At 56.0% G+C, this 13894-nt stretch overlaps 2 protein-coding genes across 5 annotated transcripts in view; one reads left to right on the top strand and one right to left on the bottom strand.

The window, feature by feature from the left end:
• Positions 1-4450, top strand: part of PPFIA4 (PTPRF interacting protein alpha 4) — a 40198-nt gene extending 35748 nt beyond the window's left edge. For 2 of the 3 annotated variants that reach the window (XM_058819598.1, XM_058819596.1), the window contains 5 exons: positions 420-595; positions 820-888; positions 1476-1653; positions 2866-2953; positions 3363-4450. In XM_058819598.1, coding sequence (XP_058675581.1) covers positions 420-595; positions 820-888; positions 1476-1653; positions 2866-2924 — 482 coding nt within the window. In that variant the 3' untranslated portion in view covers positions 2925-2953; positions 3363-4450. The remainder of the gene's footprint in view (positions 1-419; positions 596-819; positions 889-1475; positions 1654-2865; positions 2954-3362) is intronic. The other variant, XM_058819597.1, reaches the window with a different exon arrangement.
• A 731-nt stretch (positions 4451-5181) lies between these two features.
• Positions 5182-9381, bottom strand: MYOG (myogenin). 2 transcript variants are annotated; one of them, XM_058819555.1, is made up of 3 exons: positions 8910-9381; positions 6119-6196; positions 5182-5338 (listed from the first exon to the last, which is right to left on the bottom strand). In XM_058819555.1, exons 1-3 carry the CDS (start codon positions 9379-9381, stop codon positions 5217-5219), a joined length of 672 nt encoding a protein of 223 aa, XP_058675538.1. In that variant the 3' UTR covers positions 5182-5216. The 2 variants fall into 2 exon arrangements, with proteins under 2 accessions (XP_058675538.1, XP_058675537.1); XM_058819554.1 differs by having other exon boundaries at positions 6119-6200; positions 8914-9381.
• Between the last annotated feature and the right edge of the window lie 4513 nt (positions 9382-13894).

The following is a 13894-nucleotide window of genomic DNA, read 5'->3' as shown; positions in this document are numbered from 1 at the left end:
GGGGGAAACAAAGATGCAGCCTGAGCATCCCATGATCTTCTCTGCCCATTTCACTGCTCAGGACATCCCCAGCTTGCTCAGCCTCCCCTTCCTCGTCACTGTTGTGAGATTCCCTGTGCATCTGGCTGCTGCTTGGATTACATCTCATTATTGATAATGCCCCTAATTACATCAGCAGCCATGGGTTCTTAGGATTAATTTTCACAGTTGTTTTCTGCCTGTTATTTCAGCTTTGAGCTTGGTAAATTGAACTGAGCTGGTTTTGGCACTTGAGCTCCTGGTTTTGCTGCTGGCTTGGGAAGGAGAGTCCCAGGATCATCCTGGAGCAAAGAGAAAGGGCCTCAGGACATCCCCAGAGCTCCTCAGAGCCACGAGTGTGTTGTGAGGTGGCCCTGAGACGTGCCCTTGCTGTCCTGCAGATGTGTTGGTGTGGACCAATGACCAGGTCATTCACTGGATCCAGTCCATCGGGCTGCGCGAGTACGGGAACAACCTGGTGGAGAGTGGTGTGCACGGGGCCCTGCTGGCCCTCGATGAAAACTTTGACCACAACAGCCTGGCCCTTGTGCTGCAGATCCCCACTCAGAACACCCAGGTAGGAGCAGCATCCTTGGGGGATTTTGGAGAAGAGTGGCCAGTGTGGGACATGGCTGTGGTGTGACCACACCTGTGTCACCAACCCAGCTTTGCCTTTTAAAGGAGAGCTCTCCTATGGCATGGGGGCTCTTTCTGTCACACTCAGGCTTTCCTAGAATGAAAGTTTGGGCTGGAAGCACATTCCCCATTGATGGGGGATCATAATTTTTTGGTTAATTGCAGGCTCGACAAGTGCTGGAGAGGGAGTTCAACAACCTGCTCGCCTTGGGCACAGACCGGAGGCTGGATGATGTGAGTGCCAAACCTCTCCATGTCCTGTGTGGCTGGGGAAGGACTTGGGGGTGTAGGTGGATGAGAAGCTCAGTGTGCCCCTGCCATGTGCTCTGGCAGCCCAGACCCCCCTGTGCTGGGCTGACCCCCAGGGGGGGCAGCAGGGCAGGGGGGATTCTGCCCTGGGCCCTGCTGAGGTGAGACCCCACCTGCAGAGCTGCCCCAGCCGCAGGCTCCAATATCAGAAGGACATGGAGCTGCTGGGGTGAGTCCAGAGGAAGAGCTCTGAGGGCTGGAGCTCCTCTGCCATGAGTCCAGCAGCATCCCTTGGAGTCTTTACTGGGACTTCGGTGTTGATGTCTCCAAGGCATCTTTGCAGGCAGGATGCAAAGCCAATCTGTCCCTTCTCTGCAGGCTGCTGTAGAGAAGAGACAGATGAGCTGGAAAGGATAAAGCCAGTGCCATGGGATCCCAACAAGATGTCCTATATCCTTTGATCCCACACTTTTCTAGAGCTGGTCGCCAAGGACAGGCCTACACTTGTTAGCTCCCAGGGCCAGGAGGCGCTGCTGGCACTGACGCCGGCCTGTCACCGCTGTTCCCTGCAGGGCGATGACAAAACCTTCCGTCGGACGCCGTCCTGGCGCAAGCGCTTCCGCCCGCGGGACGTGCACAGCATCAACCTCCTGAGCGGCTCTGCCGAGACCCTCCCCGCCGGCTTCCGCGTCACCAGCCTGGTGCCACTGCCCCCTCCGGCTGCTCCCGCCAAGAAAATGCCCCCGGAAGGTCGGTCAGCCCTTCTCCAGGGGGCCCTCTCCCACCGCTGCTCAGAGCATTAGGGAATGTGGGGAAGGATGTGCCACCAGGAAAGGAAAGGGATGGGGGGAGGAGGAGGAGGAGGAGGGAGAGGGAGAGGGAGAGGGAGAGGGAGAGGGAGAGGGAGAGGGAGAGGGAGAGGGAGAGGGAGAGGGAGAGGGAGAGGGAGAGGGAGAGGGAGAGGGAGAGGGAGAGGGAGAGGGAGGGAGTGACTTGCTGGTCAACCAAGATGCTCAATCCATATGATCCTGGAGCAGTGGCCTGCTGGCAATGTTTTTCTGGAAGGATCACTTCAGACCTATGTGTGAGTTCTTGGTTATGAACAACAAGAACCAGTTAGGGGCCAGGATTGTGGCATATAGTGGGATATGTCACCCAGGGGCTGCCAGGATGCAGGAGTCCAGTCTGGGCCAGTTTTCTCCATTCTGGCTTTGGGAACCACCCCCAAAGGGAGATATTAACTGGCTCCATTTGCCTGAGCTCTCCCAGGGCTGGCAGGACCTCCTGGGACACCCTGCCTGCCCTGCCTGTGGTGCTGGCTGTCCTGTTTTATGTCCCAGGATCTGCCCCCAACAGACAACTCCTTTCTTCAAGGTGTCTTGGTACCTTCCAAAGCCATAGGTAGGCAGAAGCTCCAGCCAGGTCACTACAATTTGTCCCCTGGACCAGGCACCCTGGTCCCACTATCCCAAGGTAGCAGCTGCTCCCCACTGGAGCAAAGCTGGCTTCATCAGAATCAGAAATGAGGATGGGAATGAGAATTAAAAAGCTGTGTACTTACCTTTCAACTCCAAACCCCAGATTCAGCTCTTCTCCTGCCTCCAGTTTGCCTCAGAGGTCCCAGCTTTCCATCCAGCAGTTTGGGTCAAGCTTCTATTTGACCTTTTCTACCCCATCCGTGGAAGCTTCAGTTCCCCTCTGGCTGAAGACAGTGAAACCTGGGACAGAATCCCACCCAGACAGGGAGCAGGGTGCTCACTGCCCAGGGCAGGGATGGCAAGTGGCAATTTCCCAAATGTCCTGGAGCCTCAGGAGCATCAAGAGCCAAACGTGGCTCTTCCTCTGACCCTCATCTTCACATGGCTGCAGTGCACAGTTGCTGCTCAATAAACACAGGATTTGGGGATGTTGGGGGCTAATTGGAGCAGTCACTAATTGCTTTGCTTTTTGGTTCCCTTCCAGTCAGTGCCTCCGGGTCCCCAAGGCTGGAGACCTCCACGGTCCGGACGTACTCGTGCTGAGGGTCAGCGAGATGGGAGCCAAGCCCTGGGTGAGTGCTGAGGACCAAGGGCAGAGCAGGAGCCCCAGCAGCACCCAGGCAGGGATGGGGCTGCCCTCACCAGGGTTTGGCCATGGAGGACCAGGGAGAGCTCAGTGGTGGGGGAGCTGCTGCTGCCCCAGGCTCACAGGGATGATGCAGGAGGGATGTTCAGTGTCCCACCATGTGCGGTTTGTCCACTCTTGGACAGACGGCTCCTCTGGGGACCCCAGGTGCCATTCCCAGTTGGGTGAGGGAAGGATAGTCAAGCACTTCAGGGAGGCTCCTGCTGTGCCCTGGGCCGTGGTTGCCCTGTGCCAGGAGGATCCAATGCTGATTCCATCTGGGTTTGTTGGCCGGTGGGTGCACAGGTGGAGCTGAGCCAGCGTCCTCACGGGGCCTTTCCCACTTTGCTCCTCAGCAAATCCCCATGTCTGTACGCCACGTGCTGGCTGCCTTCCAGGACAAGAGCCCAGCCTGTGCCTGTTCCTCGGCCCTGACCCACAGATTGTCACTGCTGTGGACCGACAACTTCTGTCCCTCCTGCTCATGCACCCCCTGCTTCCCCCAGCTCCCGTGGCTCCCACCATGGCCTGTCCCCCACTTCTCCTGCGCTGGCTGGGCCATGGGTGTGCTCCGGATGCTGTCCTGGCATGGTGCAATCTGGGGAGCAGCACAGACACCCCCAAAGTGTCTGCAGTGTTTGGAAACCTCTCTCCTGCCTGATTAATGTTGCCAATCTGCCACGGGCTGCACTCACTCAAGCCCTGGGCATCGGGGATGCTGCTGCCCACAGGACTTGAAGCCAAGGAAGATTCAGGCTTGTGACAATCCTCCCTCCAGGGTGGCTGGGCAAGGAGCTGCCCTTGGGGGGCCAGGGCAGTGCCAGGGCTGGTGCTGGGTGGGATGAAGGCGGCCCAGCGTGAGGCGAGGAGGGCGGTGTCTGCCCAGGGCTGGGTGGGCAAGGTGCTGATTTTGGTGCTGTCAGGTGCCCTGTTGGGGGGGCTGTGCCTGGGCCCACCCCACATGGCTCATGGGGACGGTGTCCGGCACACACAGGAGAGGGGACCCTCCTTGGGTGCCCAGGGAGACAACAGGAGTCCCCTCCACCCCCGGGATGTGCCCACCCCTCCCCTCTGGGTGCAGAGGAGATGCTCTCCCCTCCTGCCTCCTGGCAGGGGTCAATCCAGGAGGCTCTTAACTCTTCCCATTTCTTCCATAGGGTAGGATCTCTTTGTCTCCTCATGCCACGTTTGCCTTGTGTGGCCCCTATTTCTGATGTGATATTTATTGATGGCTGGAATGACCTTATACTTATCATGTGCTGTCTGGAAGTGCAATATCTGAGAGACTCTACAGTCACAGCGTCTTTTCGGTGTATCATTTGCCTAATACAGTACTAAATATTTTTTTAATTTGAAGAGTCAGTGAGCCCTTTATATCGATGCCCTATTTCTTTCGTCATATTACTGGTACTGCATGGACTCCAAACCCTGGATCGGGTCAGGAAAGGATGTATGTGTGTTCCAATAAACAGGATTTTAAAACAGTGCTGGCTTTGAGCCTCCTTTGTAGAGCCCAAATTCAAAATATCATTAATCTCTAGCTCCCTCAAGATCTTTGGGGTGCTAGGCTGAACTCCAGTTAAACACCAGTGAAATCACTGGTCAGTGTAGGGCTAACTGAAGTGTGGCACATCCACTTCCCAACTGAGTGAATGTGCTGAGTTCCAGCTGGATTTACTGATATGAAAATGTCCAACGTGGATTTGGGGATTGTGGAACTGAGGAGACCTACACAGGGCAGGACAACAGTAAAGGAAACCCCAAGCTGTCCAAACAAGAATGCCCTTTATTTAAAAAAGAATCCAAATAAGTTAGCAAAAATAATAATTAAAAAACCCTAAATGGCAACTGCACACAGCGTTCAGTAGAAAAGACAGGTGGGCTCTGGGTCAGCACCACCAGACAGCGGCTGGACAGAGACCTTGGTCAAGGAGCATCTGGAAAACTCAGCAAAGCGAACCCAGCACACATTGGCCCTAAACCCGCCCGTGCCTGGCTGGGCAGTGGAGCAGGGCCTGGCCCTGGGAAGCCCCTCCAGGACCACCCCACCCCTGCCTGTTGTCCTTGCAGCCCGGCAGGAGCGCTCCGAGGAGTGGGGAGGGAGCCGAGGGGGTGTCAGCCCTGCAGCCCACAGCAGGAGGGGTGGATGTGATCTCCATTTCATTCCCACCCCGTTACCATTTCAAGGAGCCGCCGGGGTTTGCACCAGCTCAGTTCTGACCCCGCTCCTCCGGGAACGTCACAGCCACGTCCTCCCCAGCAATGCTCTCCACGATGGAGGACAGCGAGTGCAGGTTGCGCTCCTCAGCTGCCTCATCAGCCAGGAGGTGATCTGAGGAGACAGAGGGGTGAGGACACTGTTGGGAATGGGATCTGGAGAGACACAGGGGTGAGGACACTGCTGGGAATGGGGACTGTGTGCTAGAGATGGCTCCTGGTTCTGCTCAAGGGGATGTGGATTAGTGGTGAACATGGCTGAGGGTGGGACTTGATGATCTTTTGCATCTATAACAATTTGTTGATTCTTTTCTATGATTCTATGACCCCATGATCCTCCACATGGCCAGAGGGACCTAGGGACCTGCTGCCAGCCCCCATCCTAGGGAAGGACTAGAGAGCAACAGGGAGTGGGACTTTTGGATCCTTTATAGGTTTTAATCTCCACTGGAAAATGAGATTTAAGTTTCTGCCTTCTGGGGAAAATAACAGGTGGATTTGGCAGGGGCGGGGATAATGGCAAGCATGGAAAAAAAGATCAGCAGCTGCCGAGGGGGTGTAGGGGGGGCTGGGGCAGCGCTGGCCAGCCACGCTCAGCTATGCCTAGCCATGCCCAGTGATGCCCAGCCAAGCACGCCAAGCTAAGGGATGAAAGCCTTGCTGGGGATGAAGGTACCAGGGCCCCAGGCTGCTGCAGCTCCCAGGGGTTGGTGTTTTGGGGAAATGAGGGCTCAGAGAACCCTGAATTGCTGAGAATTGAGCCAAGGAGGTTCTGTAGGATTTCTGAGCTCATCACTCTGCAGCAGTGGGATGGGGAGAGAAGGGCAAGGTTCCTTCCCAGTCCCTGCAGAGCCAGCGAGGCCGTGGGATGCCCCAGGGAGGGAGGAGGCGTTACCTGCAGGGTTGGTGCTGAACTCCAGCTGGCTGCTCCACTCGGGGCTGCAGGAGGAGCTGCCCGACCCGCAGTCGCTGGCTGCCTGCAGGAGCCCAGAGCAAGCTGTGTCACCTCCTCGGGCACGGCAAACCCCACCAGCATCCCCAACAACACCCGGGGCCCATCCCACAGCGGGGACATCCCTCCCCACCTGCAGGAGCCAACAGCACTCAGGGTCTCCACGACCCATCAGGGCCAGGTGCTTCCTTAACATAAAGGCTGGAAAACCCTCCTTGTTTTGGGACACTGGCCACAGAGAAATGGGGCTCCCTGCTCACTGCATGCTCACTGCATGTAAAAAGGTGTTTCTTTCCCCATTGAGTATGAAAAAGGGCTGGAGATGAACAAATGTCCTTGGGCAAAACACCTTTTTACTGAGAATCACCTAATCAGGCTTGTAAAAAATGATACATGGGCTGGATGCCCTCAGGCCATCCTGAGGGGGAGGATTGGGAAAAGCTTTTGGCGGTTTGATTTGTGGATTTGGGGCTGAGTGGTTTTGGAGAAAAGAGCTGACAGCATGAAAAATGAGAGCATTATTCAGCACAGCTCATAATTTACTTTTTTTTGGGTGTGTCTTTGTCTGCGAATGGGTGTCAGCTCAGGTAAAACCCCAAAAGTGATTTATATGAGCAACCCCATAGACCCAACTCTTTGTAGCAGACTAGAATGGCACTTTGGCTCTACAAGCTCATGGCAACACAGGATAACTAATTAACACTTGGACTTATTTCCCATTAAAGCAGGAAATTCTTCCAGGTACGATCTTTTTTCCCCCAAAATATTGGCTTTTGCATAAATATGTGAACCCCTGGCTGCACCTGGGAGAAGGAGCAGCTCAGAACAGAAGTGACAAAGGGACAGCTCAGCACTGTTTTGGGCACATTCCCAAATCTAAGTGGATTCTGGGAAGTGGACATTAGATTCTGGTATCCAAGCGTATTCTGGCATTAAAGTGGATACTGGGAAGTCCCACAAATATTTAGGATGGAGCCTAAATACTTTTTCCTTCCTTTCAATTTAATTCAGCATTAAATTGGACTACCTGGATACCTACTGGTTTGGCCCTTAAATCCCTTAATCTGGAAGGAGATGTGGGATTCCCTCTTCTGGGCCTCTGATAAAGTCCTTCCATATGTGTATCTGTATCTGTATCTGTATCTATATGGATCTTTCTCTCTCTCTCTCTCTATATATATATATGTATATATATATCCATATATCTATGTGTCGTATTTATATCCATATCTACATTACCTACTTTTGTATCTATATCATCCATATCTACATCATCTATATCTCCATAATCTGTATCTATAGATATACCTGTATGTCATTTATATATAAATATCTATAGATAATCTATATAATCTTTATCACTGTCTATATTATCTATATATAATCTATCTCTATAATTTGTATCTTTCTCTATAGCTATCATATCCATATCAATTTAATCTCTAATTTGTCTATATGATCTCTGGATCTGTAGAACCCATATCATCAATGCCTACACCAATACACAGCCCTGCATCTATCTATTCCACCTCTCCCTAGACCTGGAGCTGTAGTCTCAGCTCTCTGTACATTCACAGATCTAAACCTCAGAGCAGAAGGGAAGCACATAGCCAGCCATCCACAGGAATCAGGGAGCAGGTGAAAATACCTCTCAAAAACTTGGTTAAATGGCTAAACTCTTGTGGAGTGACAGGTCCTGGCTCTCTGAGGATGGTGACAGGACACAAATACTGAGTGTCCTCAGCCAGTGCCCAAATGGGCCCCTTTGGTCCTAGAAACCAGAGCTGTCCCTGTGCCATCCCTCTCATCCCTTCCTTTGCCTGGATGTGAACAGAGAGGGTTAATTTTATTTTACATTTTATGCTTTATATTTTTTATATTTCATATTAGTATTTCTATTTTTGCATTTAGTATTTAATATTATTAATTGTTATGTTATGTTATATTTTCATTTAGTTTAGCTCTATGTTGTTTCCTTCACTTTCACCATTCCCAGCCCTCCCCAGCCCAGGCCCACGTGTCACTCACACGCACGGCCCCAGTGCAGCCATTCCCAGGGACAGAGGGGCAGTGTCCCCTTTCCCGCAGGGATGTGAGCACTCGGCAGGGTTGGGTCATTGTCCCTGTGCCCCCATGCAGGACACACATCCACCAGTGTCCCAAGGTGGCAGTGCCTGCCCCACCTCAGAGCTGGGGTGCTGCTCCCCCCAGCAGGACCCAGTGCCCCAGAGCTTCTGCTTGGGGTTACCCCCACAGGGCATCACCCCATAGAGCTATGTCCCCATGGAGAATCACCCCATGGCATCACCCCCATAGGCCTTAACCCTGAAATGGCATCAACCCTTTAAAGCATCACCCATGTAGGATGGACACCCCAAAACGACATCACCTCCATAGAACCTCATTCTCATATGGCATCAACCCCATAGAGTGGCGTAACCTCCACAGGGCATTGTCCCCTTAGAGCATCTCTGCCATAGAATGGCACTCCAAAATGACTCCACATCGGGCATCACCCTACAGAGCATCACCCCTAAATGGCACCCTCCTATAGAGCATCATCCCATAGAGCATCACCCCATAGAAAGTCACCTTCATAGGGCATTGTCCCCACAGAGCATCAGTCCCACATGGCCCTTCTCGCATGGAGCGTCCCCCGAGACGGCATCGCGCCCATGGAGCGTCACCCCACACGGGGCACTCCACGGGGCACCCCCTCCCCGCCCTCGGGCACTCACGGCGGGCTGGGCCCGGTAGCGCAGCTCCCGCTGGTCCCGCTCCTGCTGGTTGAGGGAGCTGAGCAGGCTCTGCAGCCGCTCGATGTACTGGATGGCGCTGCGCAGGATCTCCACCTTGGGCAGCCGCTGGTTGGGGTTCAGCAGCGTGCTGCGCTTCAGCGCCTCGAACGCCTCGTTCACCTTCTTGAGGCGCCGCTTCTCCCGCAGCGTGGCGGCGCGGCGCCGGTCCATGGACACGGATTTCCTCTTGCACACCTTGCAGGCCCAGGGCAGGCACTGCCCGGGACAGTGCTCGGCCAGCGCCTCCTTGTCCTGCAGAGCCGCCCTGCCCTCGGCGCACAGCGCGGCCTCGGCGCGCTCGGGGAACGCCGCGGGCTCCAAGGCCTGCAAGCGGGAGCCCAGGAAGTTTTCGCCATCGTAAAACCTCTGCTCCGGGAAGAAATACGGGTTGGTCTCGAAGAGCTCCATGGGCGGCTCGGGGACGTGTGCGCGGCTCGGCGGCGGCTGCTCCCTCTCCCCGCGCCAACTGCTTGGTGCCATTTAAACCCCGGCGCTGGCATTAAATCACGGAGATAAATATAGAAAACCCAAAGGAAACCTGAGCCCACCCTAAGCTGCTGCCTCACATCAAAACTTGTCTGTCTGATTCTATGTGCTCTCCCCACGCGGATTACAGTACCCGGCCCGGCGGGGCTGGGGGCTGGCACGGCTCGGCTGGACCCGAACAAGGGCTTTGTGTGAGCCGCGAGGTGCCAGCTCCCCCCTGGCATTCCTGCCTCATCTGGTGCCTTCAGTTACAGCCGGGCTGGGGCGGCCGTGGCGGCCTCGTGGCCGCTCTGCCTGACCAGGGCACCCCCACCCCTTCACGCTGCCTCCCTGGATCCCACGGTATCCCAAATCTGTGCCTTCCCTGCAGTGGGACCCAACACCAGCACAGCATCGTCCCCTTCGCAGCCCTTCCCACCTGCTCTGCCCCATATTCCCCACGGTCCCATCCTGCCGGTCCATGTTACACTGATCCCACTCCTTGGAATCCAGCCCCGGGGGGATATCCCAATGGAGGGAGCACCCCGGGCTCCAGTCCCGTCTCTGTGGTCACCCCTCTCCGTGCTCACCAGTCCTGGTCCAGCTGCAGTGCCTGCTGACTGTCCCACAGGAGTGGAGCAGGCAGGAGCAGGCAGGACCGAGCCAAAGCCCAACCTTTCCTCTGCCTTGGGTGCCCAGTCAAACTCCTTATCACATTTGTGTCACAAAACCCACATTCGTGGCTAGTCCCATGCACCAAACCCAAAGGACACTTTCTCCCACGTTGTCTCCAGGTTCCAGCAGAGTCAGGCTGGGCTCAGCCCTCTCCCAGCTGGCACTGCCTCATCCCACCTGCTCTCCTGTGCTGGCCTTTGTACCTGTGGATAACCAAAGCCCCAAATGCCATCCTGATGCACGCCTCTCCCAGAGAGGACACTCATGTATTCCTGATAGAGAAACAGCAGCAGCATGAGGGGGATTTTAACTCATCCCCATCCCTTCTCTGCTGACTCCAATGGCTTGGCTACATCTCTCCAGCTTCGTCTCTAATTCAGAGGGGATTTTTTTTTTCCCATCTGGAACACCACAAACCATCTCCCATCTCATCCTATTCCTGCTCCCGGCCAGATTCCAGCTGAGGGATTGGTCAGTGGAAAGAATGTCAGCAAAGTGCAGGGCCAACCCTGCTGGGATTCTCCTTCCCCAAATTCCCCCTCCTTGGAGAGGCTGTGCTGTGGCACATTCCCTGTGCCCACTATCAGCAGCCTTGCTCACTTGGGATTGATTTCTGACCTTGTTGGAACCTGTCATGATGCTCTTCTCTCCTTGTGATTTCTTTGTGGCTGGGAGCTTTCCAACATCTCCTCACCCCAATTCCTACTCTCCCGGGGTCCCAGCCCTGTGGATTTGCTGTCCCCATGGTTTTAACATCTATGAAAGTCTGCACTAAGGAAAGCAGGACCTGCAGCCTTTAGGTTCACCTTCAGCACAGCCCCTGTGCTTCCCACAGTCAGTCAAACTCCAAAATACTCAAGAAGGAAAGAAATCAGAGCATCAGTTTGGCCCTTGCCTAAAGAAAAAGCACTAAAAGGGTTGGGAAGAGGCAGAATTCATCCCTCAGGTGTGCACAGGTGCCCATGGTAGGAGTGAAGGCTTTAGGAGTGGATAACCTGAGCCTGAGGTCTTCACATCAGCCCCACACCATCACATCAATCATCTTGAGTCACTCATGGGGACCTTTATCACTGGCACTTGGTGGACATGATCCCAGTGAGCCTCTTGAGCTGCAGCCGCATCCCTGGGTGAGAGGTGTCAGGTATGAATGGGTGTTTTGGAATTGCAGGAGCATGTCTGGAGGGTGAGAGACACAGTGGTGACATAATGGGCTCCAGGGCCACGTGGCTGACCTGCCCAGGAGAGCGGTCAAGCATTTGTCAGTTCATAAACAGGGGCAGCACTGGAGGGGCAGCACCAGCCATGTGTCCCCAGCTGGAGAAGTGGCACAATCCAGCCCCAACAGGGCCACCAAGGCCGCTGTGTGCCCATGGCTGAGCGGGCAGGGGACACAGAAGGCGGCTTAAGGAGATGGGGAGGAAAGGGCACTCAGTGGGGTGGACTGGGGAGAGGGATCCCGCTGGCAGCTGCACTGCTCCAGCTCCATTTGGGGGTCTCACCCAGTGATGTGGGAGCAGGGACAATGCTGTGCCCACCCAGCTGCAGCTCTGCAGCTCCTTCAGCCACTCCATGCCGTGGATGATCCCTCCTGACCACAGAGGAGGGGCACGGCAGGGTCTGGGGACTGTAGGTCCAGCGGTCTCATCCCGGTGAGTATCAAATCACGGATAATGAATCCCACGGGACACGTGGCCGTCACCAAGGCACCCCGTGTTGGGCTACAGGGGGGCTCCCATCACGGCCCTGCCGGGTTCAGCCCAGCACGGCTTTTCCCGTCCCGTGGGTGCCCACGGCAGCCGAGGCTGCGCCCGGGTAATCGGGAGCCGAGGGGGGATTAGGGCTGTGCTGCCGGCTGTCAGGTTATGCCGTGATGGATGGTGGCGGCTGGGAGGCAGCACAAAGCGGCGCTCTGTGAGCCCGGGCAGAACGTGCTGCGATCCGTCACGGGGTGACCTTTCCCCGGCCGCGGGGCCTCGCGGGGACGGCTCACCCCGACACAGCTGGCGGGGAGGGCAGCCACGGGCTCAGAGCTAAAAATACCCATCCATTGAGAAAATCCAGAGAGCAGGGCTTGTCCTCGCTCCTCTGGGGCAGCTTCCCAAGCCGGTGGCCAGGCCCACGGAGCGGGGTCACGGAGAGACACCCAGGGGCTGCCTCGGCTGTTTTGCTTTCCCTCAGGTCTGATGGTCTGGATTTGCTGAGTTTTGGGGATACACGTGAGCGTGTTGCAGCCTGGGGAGCGTCCCTCCCAGTGCACAGAGCCTTAACCAGTGCATGTCCCTGTTCCCTGCTCAGAGCTGCACACAGGGGTTGCCCATCCCTGCCTGGGGCATGGAGCTGTGCCGTGCCCATGCTGGAGCGGCGATGGTGGGGATGGTGCCGGCCAGCTCCTACTGGAAAGGGCAGAAAAACCTGGGTTTTCAGGCTGGTGAAGAGATTTGGATGCCCCAAGCAGCATCTACAACCCGGGGTACCGGGGCCATTCCACTGATGGGGAAAAATGGGGAAAGCCAGGGCTTAGCAGACATCACCCCTCTGGGATTTCAGCACAGGAAGGAGACTCACCAAAATGCAACTTCCAGTCGGACCCACCCTCCGTCCCCCACCGGGCACCCCACCGTCCCACATCCCCTCTCCTTTCCAGGCCCATCGACATCCCTTCCTACCTCCCTGACAAGTTGTAACATATTTGGGAGCAGCTGCCGGCGGCGGGGGATGCTTGGCCCTGTCCCCACGCTCGGCCAGGAATGTGGAGCAGAGCTCTGCTCTGACACCCGGGATTTCCGACGTGTTTGGGACGGCAACAGCTGCTTGGCCTGGATGGGGCTCGGCAGAGCCTCCCCGTTCTGCCCCAGCCCGAGGCTTTGCACATCCATGTCCGCTGCCCCTGGGGATTTGGGGTTAGTTTGGGGTCCGGCCATCACTACGTGGGGAGCGATGGGGGATGATGTCCTGCTGTCTGTCCCAGCAGGGATGGCAGCAGTGGTGACAGCACCAGCAGACAATCCCTCCCTCACCTGTAAGTGCCAACTGGTCCAGCTCCAGTTCCCTGGTGGGACAGGGCTGCTCCTGCAGCTCTTGGGTCCCATGGGGCTCAGCACCCTTGGTGCCCCCTCACTCCCCTGCACTCTAGGTGCCTCAGTTTCCCCATCAGGAAATCAGGGATCATGATGGAAGTCTAAAATCTCTCTGGAGAACAGATTTATTTCTGTTATTAACTGTCTTTGTTGATCCCTCACCTCCCTCCCAGGTCAAACCTACAGAGAGGTGCCGGTGGTTGAGTAGCCTCCAGCCCACTGGATCCCAGTTTGGAGACAATACTGGTTTCCCCAACATACCAAGCCACTGAGCCCTGTCTATGAATTTCAGTGGGTGACCTGCTGCAATCACCCTGTGTGCCTGACCCACCAGGATCCACATTTGGGGACAAAACCAGGTACCCTAACCCACAAGTCTGCTGTTCCCAGCCCAGGGACCACACTGGGTGCCCTGACCTCCCTCTTTGTTCACACGGATCAGGGGATGCTCTGCCCCACTGCAGCACTAAACCTCCTGTGTTTCTGCCCCTCCATGGCCTCCCTTGCTCCATGACCCCGTGGCCTGGACGTGACGACCCTTCTCCCTCACAGGCCCTAGCCCCACATTACAGCTGGAGGAGGGATTCACCCAGCAGGACCCCCACTAGTGAGCCCACAGCAGGGGTTCCCTTCTGGACAGGTTTCCCCTGCCACCAGGCCAGGGGCATCCCCGGCTGCTCCATCCCCTGCAGGGTGGCACTGGC

Source organism: Ammospiza caudacuta, chromosome 24 (genome assembly GCF_027887145.1).
Source record: "Ammospiza caudacuta isolate bAmmCau1 chromosome 24, bAmmCau1.pri, whole genome shotgun sequence".
NCBI classification, from domain to species: domain Eukaryota; kingdom Metazoa; phylum Chordata; class Aves; order Passeriformes; family Passerellidae; genus Ammospiza; species Ammospiza caudacuta.
The sequence above is the reverse complement of the archived record's forward strand: the minus strand, read 5'-3'. Positions and strand labels throughout refer to the sequence as shown.

What these genes read in the sequence shown, in the direction of transcription:
- MYOG (XM_058819555.1), bottom strand. Translation starts at nt 9,381, where the DNA reads ATGGAGCTCTTCGAGACCAACCCGTATTTCTTCCCGGAGCAGAGGTTT. An exon ending in CCGGGCCCAGCCCGCCGTGA is followed by an intron (nt 6,197 to 8,909) that starts GTGCCCGAGGGC and finishes TCCTGCAGGCAG; the next exon opens with CCAGCGACTGCGGGTCGGGC. An exon ending in GTTCAGCACCAACCCTGCAG is followed by an intron (nt 5,339 to 6,118) that starts GTAACGCCTCCT and finishes CTGTCTCCTCAG; the next exon opens with ATCACCTCCTGGCTGATGAG.